The 27,942-nt window shown below is 33.6% G+C and overlaps 1 protein-coding gene across 1 annotated transcript; it reads right to left on the bottom strand.

The window, feature by feature from the left end:
- Positions 1–1,352: 1,352 nt before the first annotated feature.
- On the bottom strand, positions 1,353–26,384 carry LOC134716368 (succinate--CoA ligase [ADP/GDP-forming] subunit alpha, mitochondrial-like). Its single transcript, XM_063579333.1, has 9 exons — positions 26,269–26,384; positions 25,204–25,307; positions 21,894–22,010; positions 19,082–19,294; positions 5,915–5,972; positions 4,252–4,413; positions 3,637–3,710; positions 2,716–2,904; positions 1,353–1,490 (listed from the first exon to the last, which is right to left on the bottom strand). Exons 1-9 carry the CDS (start codon positions 26,303–26,305, stop codon positions 1,467–1,469), a joined length of 978 nt encoding a protein of 325 aa, XP_063435403.1. The 5' UTR covers positions 26,306–26,384; the 3' UTR covers positions 1,353–1,466.
- Between the last annotated feature and the right edge of the window lie 1,558 nt (positions 26,385–27,942).

The following is a 27,942-nucleotide window of genomic DNA, read 5'->3' as shown; positions in this document are numbered from 1 at the left end:
AAAGGTCATCTTATAAACTTATGATTGAAAAGAAAGTATAGTAATTCATAAAACAAATCCATTAAAAGCACATGTAAAAAAAAACCAAACAGAACAGTACAGTACTTTTATTGCTGTTCTTCATCTCAGAGTCACAGTGAGGTCTTCAACATTCAGCAATATCTCAACCTGATACCAAGCTCAAGACAGCCATTTGGAAGCTTTTTTCTAAGATTTTGATCCTTTGTAGTCTGTAGACCAATAACACAGCTAAAGGACAAATTATAAACAACAAAGACATCTAGCAAATTTTGTATTAAGGCCGTTTTTATTTAATAAGTTGGTTTATGGACATCAGCCCAAAAAACTAAGGGTAGGAGGAGGGAAAAAAATAAATTTAAACTAGATCTTTCCAGTTTTTTTTTTTTACTTGGTTTACGGACATCAGCCACAAAAAATAGGGTAAATTAATTTAGACTTGATTGAAAAGATTTATTTATAGTTCTGTAAAACTTGGAAAGACTTTTGATAATACTTTATATTCAGCATCTTTTGTAGGTTTTATGGAATTAATAAATGCGACAACAAAAACACATCACATAGAACAAGTCAATATTAAAAGACAAAGGCAAATCTAAGAGCATATTGTAGTTTCAGGCGTAACGGTTCCATTGTCATTTGTTTTGCTATGGTCACAACTGCCGGCCCTAATCTCTTCAATCACAACATTAAAGTTTTCTAATAGTTCATTAATAACTTGACCTATGGTTTCATGACAAAGGCATTTCACAAATTTTTTGTCTGATAAAATTGAATTATTTAGGACGTCCACATCCAGATGGATGTACACTGGTTATCCATAGTAAACAAACCATGCCCTGATATCGTCTGGTTCCTAAACGGAAGTCAGGGTTTAAGGATGCACTGGTTTACGATTTTTTAATGCAGTAATAGGAACCAGAATACGAAACGTAAACACAAAAATACCGTTTAAAATTTTCTTAGTAAATCGATAAATATGAGGTCGGTGGAAATAATTTTTAAGGACAAATGTGCGTTTATTTTTATTTGAATTAGCGAAAAATTCTGTCGGCGGATTGGTAAACCAACTTATTTAATAAAAACGGCCTAAAAATCTTCAACAATCTCGCTGTAAAGTACCAAAACAAGAATAGAGCAAAATGTATTGTGCTCTGAAATACCTTCTTTGATGTAACACTTACAAACCATAACAGCAAAATGTATTGTTCTCTGAAATACAGTCTTTGATATAACACTTACAAACCGTAACAGTAAAATCTGACTTTTAATGGAAGCTTTAATACTGAATTCACAGTTTCTTTCCTCCTTTTCATATCAGCAAATTCAAGTCATCCAAATATAAGGTTTATTGTTTATTCATCACATAATTCATAAATATAACAATCATGAAAATCTTTGTCTAAATTATTGATTAATGTCTATAAATATCTTGAGGAATCTAGTCATCACTTTCCTGCTGCCTTCATAGCCTGAAAACAGAAAGGTAAACAAATATAATACACAAGCATAGAATTGGAAGAATGGTTATTCTGGCTTTAACTTATCATCTTAAATTGATGTTCAACTGCATAAAAATTTGTTTTTTTCTCAAGTATTTCAATTATGTCCAGCCCAAATGGGGAATTAAGTGTTACCCTTGACTTTCCTTCCATCTGTTCCATTTTTGTTTCAGTACTTTATTTAAGTTTACCTCATGCAAATTTTATGAAACTCGTGCACAATACAAAAAAACCACAACAGGCAAGCAGAGTTGAATGTTGGCATTGAGTCATTTTAGTTATGCCTTTATTAAACTTGGAAAACTAAAAAAAATATTCAGTTACTGCACTCTAACTTGTGTTTGTCTTTCCAAATTCTATGAAACTCATACACAACACTCAGACAGAGTTTAAATTTGGGAAGTGGTTCATTAACTCATCTTTTTATGTAGGAAAATTGAAAAGATGTCAATTGTTTATTTTTATAACATTGACTTGATGTAACCCTCATTCCTAAGTACAATTATTATCTTAGCCATAGTTGTTCCTAGTTGAGCTGGAGACATGGTTACATCTACACCAGTGACCCTCCCCCTTTTATTGTACAATTATTACCTTAGCCATAGTTGTTCCTAGTTGAGCTGGAGACATGGTTACATCTACACCAGTGACCCTCCCCCTTTTATTGTACACTTATTACCTTAGCCATAGTTGTTCCTAGTTGAGCTGGAGACATGGTTACATCTACACCAGTGACCCTCCCCCTTTTATTGTACAATTATTACCTTAGCCATAGTTGTTCCTAGTTGAGCTGGAGACATGGTTACATCTACACCAGTGACCCTCCCCCTTTTATTGTACACTTATTACCTTAGCCATAGTTGTTCCTAGTTGAGCTGGAGACATGGTTACATCTACACCAGTGACCCTCCCCCTTTTATTGTACAATTATTACCTTAGCCATAGTTGTTCCTAGTTGAGCTGGAGACATGGTTACATCTACACCAGTGACCCTCCCCCTTTTATTGTACACTTATTACCTTAGCCATAGTTGTTCCTAGTTGAGCTGGAGACATGGTTACATCTACACCAGTGACCCTCCCCCTTTTATTGTACACTTATTACCTTAGCCATAGTTGTTCCTAGTTGAGCTGGAGACATGGTTACATCTACACCAGTGACACCCCCCCCCCCCCCTTTTTAGTACAATTATTACCTTAGCCATAGTTGTTCCTAGTTGAGCTGGAGACATGGTTACATCTACCCCAGCTTCTCTCAATGACTCGATCTTCTCCTCGGCTCCACCTTTACCCCCAGCAATGATAGCTCCTGCATGTCCCATTCTACGCCCTGGAGGTGCTGTTACTCCAGCAATAAAGGATATAACTGGTTTGGCATTTGGTCCCTGAAAAAGAGAGATGGATTGTGAACAATCAGTAGAAAACTTTATATCCAAATGTCAGAAAAAACAGCCTACTTTTGACATGGTATTACTATCTACCCATCCGTATTGTTATTTGTAACTACAGTGTACTCAAATTTAATGATTTTCTTTCAGAATTTCTTTATATTAACCCTAAACCAAAACTAATGTGAATTTTTGAATTCCCATTGTTACCAACAATTTCTGTATATAAAACTATTTTATTGGTATGTCCAATGTCAGATTTTTCTTTCTGGTTTTTTATTCATTTACAAATTGGATGTTGGTGACATATCTACCAAAATCCTTGTTTTAATCTTTCACTAGGCTGCCTTGATCATCAATATGATTCAGTTAGAATCAATTGTCTGTTGCTATACCCACTATGAATACTGCACATTCAATGATTTTTGTATAATTGTGAAAAATGCAAACAGATAGTGTTGCCAAAATTTGAACATCGATTTATGTATAGCATTGTAAGTTTGCATCATTTCCTTAAATTGCAATAAAAATCAAAATTGAATGTGTGTCTATTGGTAAAGAATTGCAATAAATGCACATAATTATTTCTGAATCTACAGTATCTGTTAGTAGACTGGGGCATTAACATTTATCTCACATATCTTTATCCTAATTATATGCATCATATACACAAACTAAAGGAGTTCATAGTTATAGGCTGGTCCAATTATAGCAGCTATATCTACTTACAGAGTTATTATTCCTGAGATATTCAGATGCTTTTTCTTCTGCACCTCCTCCAATTTCTCCAATCAATACTATTCCTAAATGTATAATCAAAATATGTTACATTATTTTTGTCCTCTCTCCAACAATAATTTTTAGAGCAAACAAACAAAAAATACAAAACCAAGGTGCAGCAGTATGATTGCTAATGAGAAACTTATTCACCAGAGATCAAATGATATTGAAGCAGTTATAGGTCTTGGTATGTCCATCAACAGTGAGAATAACTATAATTATTGTTCAGTTAAACTTTGGAAATTCTGGTGACATTGGATATCATACATTATCAGAAAACCAACTATGGCAACTCATGCTTTATATCAATAAAAGAAAACAAATTATTCATCATATTTATTATTGTTTTTTGAATATTGAGTGCTATGTTTTATTTTTAAGCGCCATACCAATTTTTGTGGATTTTGTGTTTAACAAAGTGCCAATTTTTTACCCTCACAAGTGGGTACTTACCAAAATAAATGAATCTACAGTATAATCATGATAATATTTCATTGGTAAGAATTTTCTAATTTAAAAAGATATTGTTTGTGGAATTGACAAGGCTGTAAATAATGTATGTACCTTCTGTTTGTGGATCTGATAAGAAAACTTCTAAACAATCAATAAAGTTTGTTCCATTAAATGGATCTCCACCAATACCAACACAGAGTGACTGTCCTAGTCCAGCCATTGTTGTCTGGTGTACAGCTTCATATGTTAAGGTACCAGACCTTGAAACAATGCCTTGAAATATACAAATATTAGTCATTAAAAACTCAGGTAACCAGGTTTGGTTTTACTTTTGGTCCTGTTTAGTGTATCAGCTCTCCAACATTTTTACTAGGGTTTGGATTTTCAAATATTTTGGCCTCCAGCATCACTAAAGTATCATTGATGTGTTGAAATGTTCATCAGAATCAAATTTGATCCCCTTAATGTTACGATCAGTTTTTGTGTTTTCTATATATAACATTTTTTTTCATGTACAGCTTTGGCAGTAAAAGGTTGATGACAAAAAAATGTCCAATTTTAACATTTTTATGCTTTAATAATAAGTTTTGTCTATTATTTTGTAATAATGTTCTTATGTTGTGCTGGGTTAGTTTAGTTTAAACATATTTATTTATAGTGGATTGGGAAACAAGTTTTACAACTTATATTAATCCCTTTCCACTTTTCGGGTGCGAGTGCTGCCTTGTAGCGGCATTAGCCTACTCTTTTTCGAAATCTACAAGGGTGTCTTTAACGTGCAAGAGATATGGCTCTCTCTTAACACGGGCCAGCCATTTATCGTCCCCGTCCGACGGACTATCATCGTTTCCTCAAGACCATACTCGCAAATGGTGTCAAGGGAGAGCCGAAAATTGAGTTCCTGAAATTTTCATCCCAAACGGGAATCGAACCAGGAACCTTTGTGTTAGTAGTCCGATGCACTAACCACTACACCACGGCTATGTTGTGCTGGGTTAGGGGAGGGTTGTGTGATCACATACATATTAAAGCCAGCAACATTCTGTATGTGCCTGTCCCAAGTCTGCAATTAAGTGGTGATCATTTGTTGCTGTATATCAAACTTGTATTTGTTTTATTGTTATATACATAAATCAGGCCCTTGGTTTTCTTGTTTCTATTGTTTTACAGTTGTTATTTCATGGTCTTTTTTTTTAGATTGCTATGGGCTGTACTTTTATTACATGACAAAGTCCTTTAGTTAAGGCAATTAGGAGATAACTGTATTGTATTTTAAGCTCCGACGGCATCAATTGGGGATTTGATGGTCGCAAATTAAGTTTACTGGCGACGCGTTAGCGGAGACAGTAAACGGGTATTTGCGACCATCAAATCCCCAATTGATGCCGTCGGAGCTTAAAATACAATATTGTTATCTCCATTCTAATGAAACTAACAGAAAACAACGTTAAAACATGTATTCAAAATCTGTTATATGCCGTCTGCGCTTGCGCATACGTCCCATAGCATCAATTGTCAATTGATGCCATGTAAGAAAGTGACGTTATCCAATCAAAATGAACGTTACAAACGTTGTTGCATTAGAATGTTGCATATTTGATGTTCAAGGTTTGCATGTTTATATATAGAAATTCACAGTTCCATCAATCATTATTTGCTGAAGTTAGGATGATTAATGTGTGTCATATGCCTATTACCATAAAATGCTGTAAATGTGTTAAATCATTAGTGATATTTATGTACTGTTTTCTAAATATATAATAAATGTACCTACCTATTTTCCCTCTTTTGTGTATATGTCCGGGCATAATACCAATCTTACACTCACCAGGCTGAAATCAAAATAAGTAGACATGTTCAAGAGGTATATAACTTCAAATATTGATGTGAGTCACATAAGGCTTTTCTTTTAATAATATAATTGAACCAGATGCTCTGCAGGGCACAGCTTGATACAACCTCAGAGGTCGAACCCTGAACAATTGGGGTAAGTATGGACACAACATTCAAGCGTGATACAGCTCTGAATTTGGATTGTGATTAAATAGATGACATAGAATAAATGTGGTCTGAGAACTTAAAAAATTTAAATTGGACATTTACCTATTATGGTACAATATCCAAAATCTAAATACATGGTTAGATTCAGCATATAAAAAAAAAACATATATTCAATTTTTGTTGAAATCAAACTAAGTTTAATTTTGGACCCTTTTGACTCCTTTTTGTCGAGCCTTCGACTTTAGTCGAAAAAGCGAGACTAAGCGATCCTACATTCCGTCGGCAGTGGCGGCGGCGTCCACAAATATTCACTCTGTGGTTAAAGTTTTTGAAATTTTAATAACTTTCTTAAACTATACTGGATTTCTACCAAACTTGGACAGAAGCTTGTTTATGATCATAAGATAGTATCCAGAAGTAAATTTTGTAAAAATAAAATTCCATTTTTTAAATATTTTACTTCTAAATGGACTTTTATGCGGGGAAACTTTACATTCACTCTGTGGTTAAAGTTTTTAAAATTTTAATAACTTTCTTAAACTATCCTGGGTTTGTACCAAACTTGGACAGAAACTTGTTTATGATCATAAGATAGTATCCAGAAGTAAATTTTGTAAAAAAATAAATCCATTTTTTCCACATTTTACATTTGAATGGACTTAGTTTTTCTGCGGGGAAACATTACATTCACACTGTGGTAAAAGTTTTTTAAATTTTAATAACTTTCTTAAACTATCCTTGGTTTGTACCAAACTTGGACAGAAGCTTGTTTATGATCATAAGATAGTATCCAAAAGTAGATTTTGTAAAAATATAAATCCATTTTTTTCACATTTTACATTTGAATGGACTTAGTTTTTCTGCGGGGAAACATTACATTCACTCTGTGGTAAAAGTTTAAAAAATTTTGATAACTTTCTTTAACTATCCTGGGTTTGTACCAAAATTGGACAGAAGCTTATTTATGATCATAAGATAGTATATAGAAGTAAATTTTGCGAAGACAACGGTGACCACGACGTGATACCAATATACAACTTTTTTTTTAATAATTTTTGCAGTCGTATAAAAATTACCAGTAAGTTCAATTGGACATAATTTAAATTAAAACTGTTAATAGTCATACCAATAGCCTGCCTTTGAAATAATAGTTAGTTTTAAACTTAAAAATTCACTTTTTGACACAGAAATAATTTTGCATTTTTCATACAGACCCAACTGTCCAACTGCAAAACTTTGGTACAAATCATTTCCTGGATTAAGACTGAAGAATTGAGTTTATGTTCGTCATTCAAATGGTCATGTATGAATCAACATAACTTGATAATACCAGGACAGTTGGGACCTACTAATCTAGATTTTGATTGACGGATGAGTTTATGTTTGACTTTAACCATGTCTTGTACAATACATACCTTGATAATACCAGGACAGTTGGGGCCTACTAATCTAGATTTTGATTGACGGATGAGTTTATGTTTGACTTTAACCATGTCTTGTACAATACATACCTTGATAATACCAGGACAGTTGGGACCTACTAATCTAGATTTTGATTGACGGATGAGTTTATGTTTAACTTTAACCATGTCTTGTACAATACATACCTTGATAATACCAGGACAGTTGGGACCTACTAATCTGGATTTTGATTGACGGATGAGTTTATGTTTGACTTTAACCATGTCTTGTACAATACATACCTTGATAATACCAGGACAGTTGGGACCTACTAATCTGGATTTTGATTGACGGATGAGTTTATGTTTGACTTTAACCATGTCTTGTACAATACATACCTTGATAATACCAGGACAGTTGGGACCTACTAATCTAGATTTTGATTGACGGATGAGTTTATGTTTAACTTTAACCATGTCTTGTACAATACATACCTTGATAATACCAGGACAGTTGGGACCTACTAATCTGGATTTTGATTGACGGATGAGTTTATGTTTGACTTTAACCATGTCTTGTACAATACATACCTTGATAATACCAGGACAGTTGGGACCTACTAATCTGGATTTTGATTGACGGATGAGTTTATGTTAGACTTTAACCATGTCTTGTACAATGCATACCTTGATAATACCAGGACAGTTGGGACCTACTAATCTGGATTTTGATTGACGGATGAGTTTATGTTTGACTTTAACCTTGTCTTGTACAATACATACCTTGATAATACCAGTACAGTTGGGACCTACTAATCTGGATTTTGATTGACGGATGAGTTTATGTTTGACTTTAACCATGTCTTGTACAATGCATACCTTGATAATACCAGGACAGTTGGGACCTTCTAATCTAGATTTTGATTGATGGATGAGTTTATGTTTGACTTTAACCATGTCTTGTACAATACATACCTTGATAATACCAGGACAGTTGGGACCTACTAATCTAGATTTTGATTGACGGATGAGTTTATGTTTGACTTTAACCATGTCTTGTACAATGCATACCTTGATAATACCAGGACAGTTGGGACCTACTAATCTGGATTTTGATTGATGGATGAGTTTATGTTTAACTTTAACCATGTCTTGTACAATACATACCTTGATAATACCAGGACAGTTGGGACCTACTAATCTGGATTTTGATTGACGGATGAGTTTATGTTTGACTTTAACCATGTCTTGTACAATACATACCTTGATAATACCTGGACAGTTGGGACCTACTAATCTAGATTTTGATTGACGGATGAGTTTATGTTTGACTTTAACCTTGTCATGTACAATACATACCTTGATAATACCAGGACAGTTGGGACCTACTAATCAGGATTTTGATTGACGAATGAGTTTATGTTTGACTTTAACCTTGTCTTGTACAATACATACCTTGATAATACCAGGACAGTTGGGACCTACTAATCTGGATTTTGATTGACGGATGAGTTTATGTTTAACTTTAACCATGTCTTGTACAATACATACCTTGATAATACCAGGACAGTTGGGACCTACTAATCTGGATTTTGATTGACGGATGAGTTTATGTTTGACTTTAACCATGTCTTGTACAATACATACCTTGATAATACCTGGACAGTTGGGACCTACTAATCTAGATTTTGATTGACGGATGAGTTTATGTTTGACTTTAACCATGTCTTGTACAATACATACCTTGATAATACCAGGACAGTTGGGACCTACTAATCTGGATTTTGATTGACGGATGAGTTTATGTTTGACTTTAACCATGTCTTGTACAATGCATACCTTGATAATACCAGGACAGTTGGGACCTACTAATCTGGATTTTGATTGACGGATGAGTTTATGTTTGACTTTAACCTTGTCTTGTACAATACATACCTTGATAATACCAGGACAGTTGGGACCTACTAATCAGGATTTTGATTGACGAATGAGTTTATGTTTGACTTTAACCTTGTCTTGTACAATACATACCTTGATAATACCAGGACAGTTGGGACCTACTAATCTAGATTTTGATTGACGGATGAGTTTATGTTTGACTTTAACCTTGTCTTGTACAATACATACCTTGATAATACCAGGACAGTTGGGACCTACTAATCTAGATTTTGATTGACGGATGAGTTTATGTTTGACTTTAACCATGTCTTGTACAATGCATACCTTGATAATACCAGGACAGTTGGGACCTACTAATCTAGATTTTGATTGACGGATGAGTTTATGTTTGACTTTAACCTTGTCTTGTACAATACATACCTTGATAATACCAGGACAGTTGGGACCTACTAATCTGGATTTTGATTGACGGATGAGTTTATGTTTGACTTTAACCTTGTCTTGTACAATACATACCTTGATAATACCAGGACAGTTGGGACCTACTAATCTGGATTTTGATTGACGGATGAGTTTATGTTTGACTTTAACCTTGTCTTGTACAATACATACCTTGATAATACCAGGACAGTTGGGACCTACTAATCTGGATTTTGATTGACGGATGAGTTTATGTTTGACTTTAACCTTGTCTTGTACAATACATACCTTGATAATACCAGGACAGTTGGGACCTACTAATCTGGATTTTGATTGACGGATGAGTTTATGTTTGACTTTAACCATGTCTTGTACAATACATACCTTGATAATACCAGGACAGTTGGGACCTACTAATCTAGATTTTGATTGACGGATGAGTTTATGTTTGACTTTAACCTTGTCTTGTACAATACATACCTTGATAATACCAGGACAGTTGGGACCTACTAATCTGGATTTTGATTGATGGATGAGTTTATGTTTGACTTTAACCTTGTCTTGTACAATACATACCTTGATAATACCAGGACAGTTGGGACCTACTAATCTGGATTTTGATTGACGGATGAGTTTATGTTAGACTTTAACCATGTCTTGTACAATGCATACCTTGATAATACCAGGACAGTTGGGACCTACTAATCTGGATTTTGATTGACGGATGAGTTTATGTTTGACTTTAACCTTGTCTTGTACAATACATACCTTGATAATACCAGGACAGTTGGGACCTACTAATCTGGATTTTGATTGACGGATGAGTTTATGTTTAACTTTAACCATGTCTTGTACAATACATACCTTGATAATACCAGGACAGTTGGGACCTACTAATCTGGATTTTGATTGACGGATGAGTTTATGTTTGACTTTAACCATGTCTTGTACAATATATACCTTGATAATACCAGGACAGTTGGGACCTACTAATCTGGATTTTGATTGACGGATGAGTTTATGTTTGACTTTAACCATGTCTTGTACAATATATACCTTGATAATACCAGTACAGTTGGGACCTACTAATCTGGATTTTGATTGACGGATGAGTTTATGTTTGACTTTAACCATGTCTTGTACAATACATACCTTGATAATACCAGGACAGTTGGGACCTACTAATCTAGATTTTGATTGATGGATGAGTTTATGTTTGACTTTAACCATGTCTTGTACAATATATACCTTGATAATACCAGGACAGTTGGGACCTACTAATCTAGATTTTGATTGACGGATGAGTTTATGTTTGACTTTAACCATGTCTTGTACAATACATACCTTGATAGTACCAGGACAGTTGGGACCTACTAATCTGGATTTTGATTGACGGATGAGTTTATGTTTAACTTTAACCATGTCTTGTACAATACATACTTTAATAATACCAGGAGAGTTGGGACCTATTGATCTGGATTTTGATTGACGGATGAGTTTATGTTTAAAGGAGTAGGTTCAGTAAGACCCCTTTTTGGCCCCAAAAAATGGCAGTTTTACAAAATTGTTAAAATGTATACTTTTAGTTATTTATTGGACAGTAGAATGGTTCTGCTACATAAATATGGGCTGTTTTTGACAATACGATGTACATATATCGAGTACTAGCACCACTAAGTCATGCTAAATTACTGAAATCTTCACAATTCTAACATTTTGGTTAAATTTTAGACGGTTTCCTTGTAAAACGAAAGTGGCCGCATTCGTGTTCATCCAAAATATTTAAATGTAAGTTGTATTTGATGATAATACATAACATATATAAAGTTTGAGGATGAACACGGATGCGGCCACTTTCATTTTTGACAAAAAACATCTTAAAAGTGACATTTTTCAGCATATTTGGTAGATTTTTCATATTTGAGCTTGAATCGGAGCGTTTTTTATGACTAAATTAGTTAAAATCTTTCATATATATTAATTGAATCCAATAAAATAGACATGTATTTAAGTGTTTAAAAAGTGGTCGACATCTTCCGTCAGATGAACCTGAAATTTGAGGCCAAAATCCGTCCTTACCGGACCTACTCCTTTAACCATGTCTTGTACAATACATACCTTGATAATACCAGGACAGTTGGGACCTACTAATCAGGATTTTGATTGACGGATGAGTTTATGTTTGACTTTAACCTTGTCTTGTACAATATATACCTTGATAATACCAGGACAGTTGGGACCTACTAATCTGGATTTTGATTGACGGATGAGTTTATGTTTGACTTTAACCATGTCTTGTACAATACATACCTTGATAATACCAGGACAGTTGGGACCTACTAATCTAGATTTTGATTGACGGATGAGTTTATGTTTGACTTTAACCTTGTCTTGTACAATACATACCTTGATAATACCAGGACAGTTGGGACCTACTAATCTGGATTTTGATTGACGGATGAGTTTATGTTTAACTTTAACCATGTCTTGTACAATACATACCTTGATAATACCAGGACAGTTGGGACCTACTAATCTAGATTTTGATTGACGGATGAGTTTATGTTTGACTTTAACCTTGTCTTGTACAATACATACCTTGATAATACCAGGACAGTTGGGACCTACTAATCTAGATTTTGATTGACGGATGAGTTTATGTTTGACTTTAACCTTGTCTTGTACAATACATACCTTGATAATACCAGGACAGTTGGGACCTACTAATCTAGATTTTGATTGACGGATGAGTTTATGTTTGACTTTAACCATGTCTTGTACAATACATACCTTGATAATACCAGGACAGTTGGGTACTACTAATCTGGATTTTGATTGACGGATGAGTTTATGTTTGACTTTAACCATGTCTTGTACAATATATACCTTGATAATACCAGGACAGTTGGGACCTACTAATCTGGATTTTGATTGACGGATGAGTTTATGTTTGACTTTAACCATGTCTTGTACAATATATACCTTGATAATACCAGGACAGTTGGGACCTACTAATCTGGATTTTGATTGATGGATGAGTTTATGTTTGACTTTAACCATGTCTTGTACAATATATACCTTGATAATACCAGGACAGTTGGGACCTACTAATCTGGATTTTGATTGACAGATGGGTTTATGTTTGACTTTAACCATGTCTTGTACAATACATACCTTGATAGTACCAGGACAGTTGGGACCTACTAATCTAGATTTTGATTGACAGATGGGTTTATGTTTGACTTTAACCATGTCTTGTACAATACATACCTTGATAATACCAGGACAGTTGGGACCTACTAATCTGGATTTTGATTGACAGATGGGTTTATGTTTGACTTTAACCATGTCTTGTACAATACATACCTTGATAATACCAGGACAGTTGGGCTTACTAATCAGGATTTTGATTGACGGATGAGTTGATGTTTAACTTTAACCTTGTCTTGTACAATACATACCTTGATAATACCAGGACAGTTGGGACCTACTTATCAGGATTTTGATTGACGAATGAGTTTATGTTTGACTTTAACCTTGTCTTGTACAATACATACCTTGATAATACCAGGACAGTTGGGACCTACTAATCTAGATTTTGATTGACGGATGAGTTTATGTTTGACTTTAACCTTGTCTTGTACAATACATACCTTGATAATACCAGGACAGTTGGGACCTACTAATCTGGATTTTGATTGACGGATGAGTTTATGTTTGACTTTAACCTTGTCTTGTACAATACATACCTTGATAATACCAGGACAGTTGGGACCTACTAATCAGGATTTTGATTGACGAATGAGTTTATGTTTGACTTTAACCTTGTCTTGTACAATACATACCTTGATAATACCAGGACAGTTGGGACCTACTAATCTAGATTTTGATTGACGGATGAGTTTATGTTTGACTTTAACCTTGTCTTGTACAATACATACCTTGATAATACCAGGACAGTTGGGACCTACTAATCTAGATTTTGATTGACGGATGAGTTTATGTTTGACTTTAACCATGTCTTGTACAATGCATACCTTGATAATACCAGGACAGTTGGGACCTACTAATCTGGATTTTGATTGACGGATGAGTTTATGTTTAACTTTAACCATGTCTTGTACAATACATACCTTGATAATACCAGGACAGTTGGGACCTACTAATCTAGATTTTGATTGACGGATGAGTTTATGTTTGACTTTAACCTTGTCTTGTACAATACATACCTTGATAATACCAGGACAGTTGGGACCTACTAATCTGGATTTTGATTGACGGATGAGTTTATGTTTGACTTTAACCTTGTCTTGTACAATACATACCTTGATAATACCAGGACAGTTGGGACCTACTAATCTGGATTTTGATTGACGGATGAGTTTATGTTTGACTTTAACCTTGTCTTGTACAATACATACCTTGATAATACCAGGACAGTTGGGACCTACTAATCTGGATTTTGATTGACGGATGAGTTTATGTTTGACTTTAACCTTGTCTTGTACAATACATACCTTGATAATACCAGGACAGTTGGGACCTACTAATCTGGATTTTGATTGACGGATGAGTTTATGTTTGACTTTAACCATGTCTTGTACAATACATACCTTGATAATACCAGGACAGTTGGGACCTACTAATCTAGATTTTGATTGACGGATGAGTTTATGTTTGACTTTAACCTTGTCTTGTACAATACATACCTTGATAATACCAGGACAGTTGGGACCTACTAATCTGGATTTTGATTGATGGATGAGTTTATGTTTGACTTTAACCTTGTCTTGTACAATACATACCTTGATAATACCAGGACAGTTGGGACCTACTAATCTGGATTTTGATTGACGGATGAGTTTATGTTAGACTTTAACCATGTCTTGTACAATGCATACCTTGATAATACCAGGACAGTTGGGACCTACTAATCTGGATTTTGATTGACGGATGAGTTTATGTTTGACTTTAACCTTGTCTTGTACAATACATACCTTGATAATACCAGGACAGTTGGGACCTACTAATCTGGATTTTGATTGACGGATGAGTTTATGTTTAACTTTAACCATGTCTTGTACAATACATACCTTGATAATACCAGGACAGTTGGGACCTACTAATCTGGATTTTGATTGACGGATGAGTTTATGTTTGACTTTAACCATGTCTTGTACAATATATACCTTGATAATACCAGGACAGTTGGGACCTACTAATCTGGATTTTGATTGACGGATGAGTTTATGTTTGACTTTAACCATGTCTTGTACAATATATACCTTGATAATACCAGTACAGTTGGGACCTACTAATCTGGATTTTGATTGACGGATGAGTTTATGTTTGACTTTAACCATGTCTTGTACAATACATACCTTGATAATACCAGGACAGTTGGGACCTACTAATCTAGATTTTGATTGATGGATGAGTTTATGTTTGACTTTAACCATGTCTTGTACAATATATACCTTGATAATACCAGGACAGTTGGGACCTACTAATCTAGATTTTGATTGACGGATGAGTTTATGTTTGACTTTAACCATGTCTTGTACAATACATACCTTGATAGTACCAGGACAGTTGGGACCTACTAATCTGGATTTTGATTGACGGATGAGTTTATGTTTAACTTTAACCATGTCTTGTACAATACATACTTTAATAATACCAGGAGAGTTGGGACCTATTGATCTGGATTTTGATTGACGGATGAGTTTATGTTTAAAGGAGTAGGTTCAGTAAGACCCCTTTTTGGCCCCAAAAAATGGCAGTTTTACAAAATTGTTAAAATGTATACTTTTAGTTATTTATTGGACAGTAGAATGGTTCTGCTACATAAATATGGGCTGTTTTTGACAATACGATGTACATATATCGAGTACTAGCACCACTAAGTCATGCTAAATTACTGAAATCTTCACAATTCTAACATTTTGGTTAAATTTTAGACGGTTTCCTTGTAAAACGAAAGTGGCCGCATTCGTGTTCATCCAAAATATTTAAATGTAAGTTGTATTTGATGATAATACATAACATATATAAAGTTTGAGGATGAACACGGATGCGGCCACTTTCATTTTTGACAAAAAACATCTTAAAAGTGACATTTTTCAGCATATTTGGTAGATTTTTCATATTTGAGCTTGAATCGGAGCGTTTTTTATGACTAAATTAGTTAAAATCTTTCATATATATTAATTGAATCCAATAAAATAGACATGTATTTAAGTGTTTAAAAAGTGGTCGACATCTTCCGTCAGATGAACCTGAAATTTGAGGCCAAAATCCGTCCTTACCGGACCTACTCCTTTAACCATGTCTTGTACAATACATACCTTGATAATACCAGGACAGTTGGGACCTACTAATCAGGATTTTGATTGACGGATGAGTTTATGTTTGACTTTAACCTTGTCTTGTACAATATATACCTTGATAATACCAGGACAGTTGGGACCTACTAATCTGGATTTTGATTGACGGATGAGTTTATGTTTGACTTTAACCATGTCTTGTACAATACATACCTTGATAATACCAGGACAGTTGGGACCTACTAATCTAGATTTTGATTGACGGATGAGTTTATGTTTGACTTTAACCTTGTCTTGTACAATACATACCTTGATAATACCAGGACAGTTGGGACCTACTAATCTGGATTTTGATTGACGGATGAGTTTATGTTTAACTTTAACCATGTCTTGTACAATACATACCTTGATAATACCAGGACAGTTGGGACCTACTAATCTAGATTTTGATTGACGGATGAGTTTATGTTTGACTTTAACCTTGTCTTGTACAATACATACCTTGATAATACCAGGACAGTTGGGACCTACTAATCTAGATTTTGATTGACGGATGAGTTTATGTTTGACTTTAACCTTGTCTTGTACAATACATACCTTGATAATACCAGGACAGTTGGGACCTACTAATCTAGATTTTGATTGACGGATGAGTTTATGTTTGACTTTAACCATGTCTTGTACAATACATACCTTGATAATACCAGGACAGTTGGGTACTACTAATCTGGATTTTGATTGACGGATGAGTTTATGTTTGACTTTAACCATGTCTTGTACAATATATACCTTGATAATACCAGGACAGTTGGGACCTACTAATCTGGATTTTGATTGACGGATGAGTTTATGTTTGACTTTAACCATGTCTTGTACAATATATACCTTGATAATACCAGGACAGTTGGGACCTACTAATCTGGATTTTGATTGATGGATGAGTTTATGTTTGACTTTAACCATGTCTTGTACAATATATACCTTGATAATACCAGGACAGTTGGGACCTACTAATCTGGATTTTGATTGACAGATGGGTTTATGTTTGACTTTAACCATGTCTTGTACAATACATACCTTGATAATACCAGGACAGTTGGGCTTACTAATCAGGATTTTGATTGACGGATGAGTTGATGTTTAACTTTAACCTTGTCTTGTACAATACATACCTTGATAATACCAGGACAGTTGGGACCTACTTATCAGGATTTTGATTGACGAATGAGTTTATGTTTGACTTTAACCTTGTCTTGTACAATACATACCTTGATAATACCAGGACAGTTGGGACCTACTAATCTAGATTTTGATTGACGGATGAGTTTATGTTTGACTTTAACCTTGTCTTGTACAATACATACCTTGATAATACCAGGACAGTTGGGACCTACTAATCTGGATTTTGATTGACGGATGAGTTTATGTTTGACTTTAACCATGTCTTGTACAATACATACCTTGATAATACCAGGACAGTTGGGACCTACTAATCTGGATTTTGATTGACAGATGAGTTTATGTTTGACTTTAACCATGTCTTGTACAATACATACCTTGATAATACCAGGACAGTTGGGACCTACTAATCTAGATTTTGATTGACGGATGAGTTTATGTTTGACTTTAACCATGTCTTGTACAATACATACCTTGATAATACCAGGACAGTTGGGACCTACTAATCTAGATTTTGATTGACGGATGAGTTTATGTTTGACTTTAACCATGTCTTGTACAATACATACCTTGATAATACCAGGACAGTTGGGAACTACTAATCTAGATTTTGATTGACGGATGAGTTTATGTTTAACTTTAACCATGTCTTGTACAATACATACCTTGATAATACCAGGACAGTTGGGACCTACTAATCTAGATTTTGATTGACGGATGAGTTTATGTTTGACTTTAACCATGTCTTGTACATACCTTGATAATACCAGGACAGTTGGGACCTACTTATCAGGATTTTGATTGACGGATGAGTTTATGTTTGACTTTAACCATGTCTTGTACAATACATACCTTGATAATACCAGGACAGTTGGGACCTACTAATCTGGATTTTGATTGACGGATGAGTTTATGTTTAACTTTAACCATGTCTTGTACAATACATACCTTGATAATACCAGGACAGTTGGGACCTTCTAATCTAGATTTTGATTGACGGATGAGTTTATGTTTGACTTTAACCATGTCTTGTACAATACATACCTTGATAATACCAGGACAGTTGGGACCTACTAATCTGGATTTTGATTGACGGATGAGTTTATGTTTAACTTTAACCATGTCTTGTACAATACATACCTTGATAATACCAGGACAGTTGGGACCTTCTAATCTAGATTTTGATTGACGGATGAGTTTATGTTTGACTTTAACCATGTCTTGTACAATACATACCTTGATAATACCAGGACAGTTGGGACCTACTAATCTAGATTTTGATTGACGGATGAGTTTATGTTTGACTTTAACCATGTCTTGTACAATACATACCTTGATAATACCAGGACAGTTGGGACCTACTAATCTGGATTTTGATTGACGGATGAGTTTATGTTTGACTTTAACCATGTCTTGTACAATACATACCTTGATAATACCAGGACAGTTGGGAACTACTAATCTGGATTTTGATTGACGGATGAGTTTATGTTTAACTTTAACCATGTCTTGTACAATACATACCTTGATAATACCAGGACAGTTGGGACCTACTAATCTAGATTTTGATTGACGGATGAGTTTATGTTTGACTTTAACCATGTCTTGTACAATACATACCTTGATAATACCAGGACAGTTGGGACCTACTTATCAGGATTTTGATTGACGGATGAGTTTATGTTTGACTTTAACCATGTCTTGTACAATACATACCTTGATAATACCAGGACAGTTGGGACCTACTAATCTAGATTTTGATTGACGGATGAGTTTATGTTTAACTTTAACCATGTCCTGCTGTGGGATACCCTCAGTTATACAAACAATAAGTGGCACTTCTGCTTCAATTGCTTCAATGATAGCTGCGGCAGCAAATGGTGGAGGGACATAGATGGCAGTGGCATCAGCATTGGTCTGATCTCTGGCCTGAAATACACATGTACAAAATGTATATAAACATAATGTGCACTGAAAAAAACCATGATGTAGGGATATAAACTGTTGTGTATCTAGAAAACAACAAAAACAGACCTATACACATGTCAAATATCATATACATGTATCATAGAAAATGTTTCCAAAGTACACTGCACTTGAATTGTACCAAAGTGTACCCAATTCTTCTGTTATTTTATGATAGCAATCTTTCAGCCCCAGGTGATGATTAATGTTACATCTCCGACAATAAATAATAAAATCAATTATATCAATATAGAGGTGAAAGTGAAGATGACATTTAGATACACCTAATGGTCAACTTTTTAAATTGAAAAAAATATCAATGAATATAAATATTAAAACTTATATATATCAATTCAATCTTTCTCATCTTCTAAAAATTAATGAGGTGAAAATGAGGATGACAAAAAAATACCAGTAGATCATTTTTTTTAATTCAGGAATAATTATTACTGAATATAAATATTTAATTTAATATCAAGTTCAAGCCTACTGCTTCTAGAAATGTTTTGTTATTGTGAAAATAGGTTCTTTTTCTTAGACCATTAATATTTCTGGTCACTTGCTAAATGATAAGTAACTTGATGTTTTTTGGCAAGACTGAATATTGTTCTTATTTAAAACTTAAAAAAGCTGGAAGTTAACTATCTAAGCACTTTAAACATTGTTAAACCTAACATACTTTTTTGTTATGTATTTCAAATTCTAACCAGACGTCCTTCAAACGGTTTGAGTACACACCCATGGTAAAATATGAATATATTACCAGGGCTGTTTCGATCGTACTCCCACGTCATATGCTTTTTTATGAATGAGGTGTCCAACGTCATAGAATATAAGCATTTTACGGGAACAAACACGCTTGTGAAACTGAAAATCATCAAAATGTGATATAAGCCATTTTTTTAATAGATATAAGACAAATAGTAAATTATCATTTAAATTCATCCAAAACTATCTAAATACGTTATGGTAAATAGTTTAAGCATGTCACTAATTCTGTTTGCTCCGTTCTTTTACACCAATTTGATAGTGCATTTATTTATGAGAACGGCAAATATTTGCCTCCAACTAGAGCGCTTCGATCCAAAATAATTGCTGTGTTTGTCGTATTAGAATCAACATAATTTATGGGGGCTTGCATATATCGTGATTTAACCACGGGTTGTCCCTTTATGCTGATTTTTTACCCCTCACTATCGCTCAGGGTAAAAATTTCTTAATTATACATTTATTATTGTGATTTGAAGATGTGTATTCACCTGACCACCAATGGTTATCTTTATTTACATTTATTTTATATATTGCATGAAAACAGTATCCTTTTTTCTGTGTAGGTAGTCTAATAATTTATTTGAAATTTAATGGGTTTTTTTAATGGCTAAAGGAGACAATGCATATTTTTCACTGCAAAACAATGTCTTCATTAAGATTTTAAAACAAACAAAGTTTCCTTATTTTAAAACACTTCATTTCCAAAGACATTTAATATCTTGTCAAAATTAATCACATTTAAGAAGCATAATAATTAATTGTTTTTTTGACAAACAAATTATAACTTGTAATTATTTACTGGTATTTTTTTCAAACAAATTGTCCTATCTTCATTATTTTATTATTCTATCAACTAAGTATCATTAATGTATTATATTTATTGAATCATTACAGTCTAAGGTTCAGTGCATTTATGTAGCTTCTTGAAATCAAGAAAAACAAAAACAGCCTGTTAATGATGACAATAGGTGATCAATAAAAATCACTGTTTGTTTTTCTCTTATTGTACAAACTCAATACGGAAGAAAATAGAAAGAAGTATTGATAAATATTATTTAAGAAGACTTTAAGGAACCTAGCTAGGAGACCCTAAAACTTCCTTAAAATGTTGTTTTTCTATCTTAAATCAAACAAGAAGATTATACCTTTAGCATGTTTAGCTTAGGCATTTCTAATGAATTCTTATTCTAATTTTTAATCAGTTATATATATGTGTAATTGAAGCAGCATGATAATTCAGTGCATGTTCAGTGAATTGATTCAAACTCTGAAATTGGACTTCAATACTAAAACATATACCAGATTAACCTGAATAACAAAGTTTAAAAAGAAAAATAATCAATATTCACCTTATTTCAAGTGGGGCCCTATGTGGCTTACTATATATCACAGGTATGGATGGGTCTGCTCATTGTTGAAGACTATATGGTGACATGTTGGAAAGTTGTCACATTGGCAACTTACCAAATCTTTGAATTCTTATATCATATATTTAGAATGGTTATACATTATCAATGTTTTGGGATAGGACTTTGTATACATAACCAACCATCAAGATTGTCAATAAGTATGAAACCCCAAATATGAATGTAAACATTTAAATAAAATACAACATGCAATAATGTACTTGGTTACATATATACAACAATAGTTACACCACAGCTGTTTTACCTGTAATCTGTAGAGGAATTACTTTTTTGTTGGTCAAATCAGGCAATGAATTGACGTTCTGCTTGCATTTGGCTTCTATAGTTTTACACTTCAGCTGACATTATATTTAAAAACTGCCTACCTCTTGAACTGAGTTGAACACAGGAAGTCCAAGATGTTTCTGTCCTCCTTTCCCTGGAGACACACCTCCAACCATTTTAGTGCCATATTCAAGAGCTTGCTGACTGTGAAATGTTCCCTTTAATATAAAACAACATTATCAGCAATTTTTAATCACATTTCAACTTGTGTTCAAGCCCTTTTTGGTCATTAAACACTAAATGTAATAACAATATAGTACATGTTCAGGTCATTTCATGTTATCTTTGGTCTTACTGTGACCTTTAGGGTGCATATATTTTAGGATATGACATGTTTGGCCAAGGGATATGAAGGTATAATTGATTGGCTTTCTAATTTATAACCTCTGAAGCCCAAAACTAAATAGCTGTATAATAATCTCTTCATGCACCCTTCCATCTGCTTCGTGTACCTACATGTATTGCGTAAAGTTTCATGGATACAAAATGTATTCCTAATACATGTATGATATGAGAACCTGTGTTCACGAGGGAAATTCAGTTTTTATTGAAATTTGTATATTATTCTTCTATATGTATATATCTTTTTTTCCTTCTACATAACTTTGTCATGTTTGTGGAGCTAAAAAATAGTAGCTTCTTGTAATTTACCAAACCAGCTTCATAGATTTGTCATTTTACATGTTATCATGGTTATACAACATTTATATACAATTTGAGGGCTGATTTCGGCCATGTGTGTTTTAGAATGTAATAAGAAATCAACATGAAATATTTGAAACATAGTTATAAGATCTTTCTTATTTAGTATCCATATGATGCTACAGAAATCATTTGACTGCATTACTCGTTAGAATTCCAATCGCAACTTTTAATCAAAAAGCATATTCTGAATAGTTATTCAACTTTAAAAATAGCAAATCCTGGATACAAGTGTATGAACAATGTACTTATTGTGTTTTGTTTTTGTACTATCAATTCCAAGTTTATTTTCCACAGCAGTCACTGAGAGTGAGAGAAGGTATTTCACTTTGTATCTTATCACCTAAATTCCTATGTTAATCTTGGAGGAACCCGTCCCAATTCGTAGCTCTTTAAATATTTAATTTCCTTTGAGAGGATTGGACATGACTCCTTTACGTACACATTCCTCTGTTTAAATTGCAATTGTTTTTAATATATAAGACGATGTCTATCGACAGAACAAGTTAATTTTTCTCGTCGTGTATCGTGTTTTGATTCAGAATTGAGGGAAGTTACTTTCAGAAGGGAGACAACTCGAAACGATAATATTGAATACTTCATTTCGGCTCAAGGGGTGTTGTAATTACACCTTTACAATGTGGACTACATAAATTTATTTGAATTTAAATGATGCATATGATTTGAAATTATGCAGCAACAGTAACCTTCAATAGCAGACAGACATAGAAAAGAATCCCATGAGTTTCAAATTAATCAAGGGAATGGGGAGTCCAGAGCAACCATTCAATCTCATTCTGATACCCTTTGAAGTCAAGAAAACTATATGCATGCACATAATTACCTAAACAAACCCTAGACTTGTGATTTGGAGCAACAACCTATATTAAATGTTAATTTTAAAAACAACCTAGATAGTTCTACATTTCTTTATGGAAGTGCAATATCAAATATCAGTTACATAAAGGTGACATATAAGAAAAACTTCAGTTCTTATATGACAGATATAGATTTATCAGTATTCAGAGAACTCTCACATTTTATCAAAACTGGGACATTCCCTCTGACGTGTTTCTAAATTTATAAGAGCACTAAATATAAATACTGCTCAATTTTGATTTTCCGTGTTGTATATATATAAGTCAATGGAGATATCATTTTGAATATCGAAACATGAAGATTATGAGAAGAACATTAAAGGAAAGTTGTTTAAATTCAATTCTTTTGTTTGTTTTTACCTTTAATTTTAAGGCAGACAGTCTTAGGAATCTGAGATGTTCCTTAATGTTTAGAATAAAATGATTGACGTGAGGAAATGGCCCTGAGTCAATGGTATAAAGATACAGATTGCTTAAAAGCAATTGTATCCCCCCAAAAAATTGTTAAAATGGGAATGTTAATTACATACATGTACATGTCAGGGCTCACGCTACCAGGCGACTTGGGCGAAGAAGTCGCTTTCCCGACCCTCACTTCGCTTTCCCTGACCCCAAAAAGCGAAGACAAGTCGCCCTGTTGTTTACGATACTCGCTTTCAGTCGCTTCTGTCATCGGACATTTTCAATTTTTACCATTATTGATAATTAAAGAAATTCAGACATAAACGATTCATTATCTTATGAAAAGAGGTTGAAGCATTGTTTTTGCAGTGAGTAGCAAGTATTTAATAAAAATACAACTTCTTATCACTTCCGAAAGTTCCGGTGCTTGTTACTCGAAAAAGTACATCAACCTAACTTTCGGCTGCAAAATAAGTTTGTTACTTCATTTAAACCTGATAATAGTTGCCTCCAGTAAATGTTCAATCCATTTATTGCATTAAAAACGTCATGATCCTTTCCAAATAACTTGTCAAACATTGTTATTTTTGTAAATTTTCTTGCAACCGACCGCCATTGACCGATTTCTAAACTATGGATCGGAAACGGACCAGCTATGACCGAAATCTGTATTTTTACAAAAGTTACCACGAAAGCACGGATGGAACAGCTGACAGAAGAATATTGATCCCAAAAGGAAAAATTACGCATTCCACATGCAGTAAAAGACTTTTGGTTACATCTAAATAAACTCATCATTGATTGGTGTATATAATTCCCTATAATTTATATGGATTGTTGTAAACTATTGTGAAGTTGCTTTATAACTCTTAGACTATTACACTAATATCAATATATTATGACCCAGCTTACCTTTATAAATCTTTTGATGAGAAACACTGAATTTCATACACAAGATAGTTTTTAATTAAATTGTAATTGATATATTATAATTTCTTTACCTTTCTTTTAGTGCTAGATATTTAGTTGGTAGTTTCTCACAAGGACCTTAGTAAAATTTAAACAACTTTTAATTTGAAATGTTACTTTAATTGTATACTCAGATATGAATTGAACAATATAAAAAGAACATTATTTACAAATGACCGTTTATACTACAGTAAAATCCAAACATTGTAGCGCACCACACGAATGAGCACTTCTCTTTCAAATCTCACCACTTCTCCCTATCAGTTTCAAAAAGAGAAGTCACTTCTCCCTATAATTCTGAAGTAGTGTGAACCCTGCATGTATTACAATAATCATGATATTACTCTAGAAAACTCAGTGTTTGATGAAATACAAATTGGACAGTTAGTTGTACATGTACCTGTTTGCCTGTAAATCCTTGGCATATGACTTTTGTATTTTTGTTGACCAGCAGGTTAGGTCGTGAGTTGGTGTAACAGTGTCGGATTCCTACTCTGCCAATAGCTGTATAAATATAAAATATAAATCAAACTGTTATCTTCTGTGGAATTACCTAGATAGTGGAAAGTTGGAATATACATGTACATCTTCAACAAATGGTGATTCATATCAGTGTATTGCAATAGGAAACTTTGTCTGTCAAACAAAAATGTCAGACAAACACCAAATTAGCCAGACCGAAATTTTAAAATATTCTAATTGACATGAAAATAGTTAAAAGGATCAAATTTTTATAAAAAAAAAAACTAAAACAGTTTAACACTGACAGAAGAATAACCAGTCATGCCAGTGGCATATATCCAGAGAAGGGTTCCGGTTTTTTTTTTTGCCCTGAAATTTTAGAAATAAAGATTTTAAAAAATCTATTCATAATTGGTAATTACAACAATAAACACCACACAATGTCAATGTGCATCAGCAACTCATTTTTTTAATTCTATTCCTTTTCCTGTTTTCCATGTGCAGATTTTACGAGAGACATCCAAGCTATGGTTTACCTATTTTTCCTCATTTATGAAGCTAATGAAGAATTCTTTTTTTCTTATTTCAAAACATGAATATTATACCAAAAAAAATGATGTACTAATCTTATCTACACAAATGTATGTAAAAATAAGCCATGACCTTCTAAATAAAACAAATAATTCAGTTTAGAAAAATATCTATAATGTATGATTCTATTTCAATAGCTACTTATATATGTGGAGTTCTTCTTCTTTCACAGGAAACATTTGCCTGATATTACACGATTCTGTGTATAATATCACTTTTGAGGGTCTTCCCCACCCTTTGAACAGAGAATTTATTTGATTTCTATGATTTTCACACAAGTGTCTGTAATGTGTGACTCCAGCATGATCAAACACGATGCCAGTTTTTGTATTGATTGCACGACAAATGTTTAAGAAAATATTTTTTTTATAAGACGAAACATGAACAGGAGGAGATTAATTATGTTATTTACCAGAAACTTTGCCAAGGACTTTTCTGGCAGTCGACATCGTGAAAAACCGGAAGCTAATAAAACTAACTAAAATTTTCTCTACACCGGATTAGTGATGTTCTAATTTCGGATTCAATTTTAGCCTTCTGCCAGCCCCGCCTCCAAAACTTGGTAGCTTTATGCATGATGAATAAAAAAAAAAAGAACAAACCGGCTGGGACGTCGCCCGGGTTACCAAGGTCCCCTTTTGCTACTCTTTGAGTATGTTTGTTTTGTTCATACATCGTTGACAATGTAATGGAATTTGATGCGACTGTCATACAAGTGAGAGGTTTAGCTAGCTATAAAACCAGGTTCAATCCACCATTTTCTACATTAGAAAATGCCTGTACCAAGTCAGGAATATGACAGTTGTTATCCATTCGTTTGATGTGTTTGGACTTTTGATTTTGCCTTTTGATTTTGGATTTTCCTTTTTGAATTTTCCTCGGAGTTCGGTATTTTTGTGTTTTTACTTTTTTCTCCACAAACGGAAATGGATAGTAGGGACTGGCTTTAATCCGACTGATTTTTTCCGTGTATAATTCCACATACTAAAAGAAATATTGTATATGACATGCTTTGTATACAAACCCATGCTCGAAATCCAATAAGATTTGTTTGCACATGCGTATATTGGATATTGAAAATGATTTCACTTTTAAACTCTTTTAAATGATGCACATGTTGTTACAATGATTCGCAATTGACATATTTGACCTATATGGGCGTTTTTCAACAAAAACGTAAATTTTTGTCCCAGCCACTTTTTAAAAAATGCGTTGTTCTTCAGAACTTGAATGATTCGCAATTGACTTATTTGACCTATCATGGGCGTTTTCAAGTCAACAAAAACGTAAATTTTTGTCCCAGCCACTTTTAAAAAAATGTGTTGTTCTTCAGAAGTGATTTTTTTGTTCAGTCAGCCTCCATTGAATTCAATGAGATTTTACATTAGTAAAAAAAAAAGTATGTTTTAAAAGCAAAAAAAAAGTATGCTTTTAAGCAAAAAAAAAATACTATTTTTAAAATGATCAATAAGATATTGGTTCTAAATAACCAAAATGGCATGTCCCGCCCTAGATCACCTGTTCGGCAATATTCAAACTCTGAAATATTGTAAAAAAGGAAGAAATGAATGTATTTTTACTTTTAATTATTTCTTTTAATTATTTAAAAGTATGTGTATAGCCAACATATTTTGATAAAAGCTTTTAATAAAGGATTTTTAATTTTAGAAGGTACATGTGTCCCTGACAAAATGTCCACTACGAAACGAAGTCATTAAATTTTGCTAATAAACATGATATCAGTTTTATAAAATCAATGTTTGCAGGAGATATAAACATTTGAGTCTTACAAAAGAAGTGATGCTTTTAAAACGGCAGTTAAATTGTTGGCAAAAAAAAATGAGCACAAGCATATCAGATGGCGTTTTAGTTAATGTCCAATATACTGTGACGAAACGGGCCAAATCTCCTTCAGTATCTGGTTTTAAAATTATGAAAAAAAAATATCAGTGTACAGCTTAGTACGTGCTTTGGTGAATAGAATGTGCCGGATTCTTGTTACTATTGCAATATAGGGATTGTGGGGGAACATAAAACATGTGAATATGTCCACTACGAAACGGTCACCTACGAAACAAGTATGAGA

The sequence above is a fragment of the Mytilus trossulus genome, chromosome 4 (assembly GCF_036588685.1).
Source record: "Mytilus trossulus isolate FHL-02 chromosome 4, PNRI_Mtr1.1.1.hap1, whole genome shotgun sequence".
In the NCBI taxonomy this organism is placed as follows: Eukaryota; Metazoa; Mollusca; class Bivalvia; order Mytilida; family Mytilidae; genus Mytilus; species Mytilus trossulus.
The sequence above is the reverse complement of the archived record's forward strand: the minus strand, read 5'-3'. Positions and strand labels throughout refer to the sequence as shown.

Excerpts from the sequence above, each read along its gene's own strand:
- LOC134716368 (XM_063579333.1), bottom strand. The coding sequence starts at position 26,305 with ATGTCGACTGCCAGAAAAGTCCTTGGCAAAGTTTCTG. Across the intron at positions 19,295-21,893 it reads TGTTCAACTCAGTTCAAGAG|GCCAGAGATCAGACCAATGC; the intron begins GTAGGCAGTTTT and ends TGTGTATTTCAG. Across the intron at positions 2,905-3,636 it reads ATCTCAGGAATAATAACTCT|GGACCAAATGCCAAACCAGT; the intron begins GTAAGTAGATAT and ends TCTCTTTTTCAG.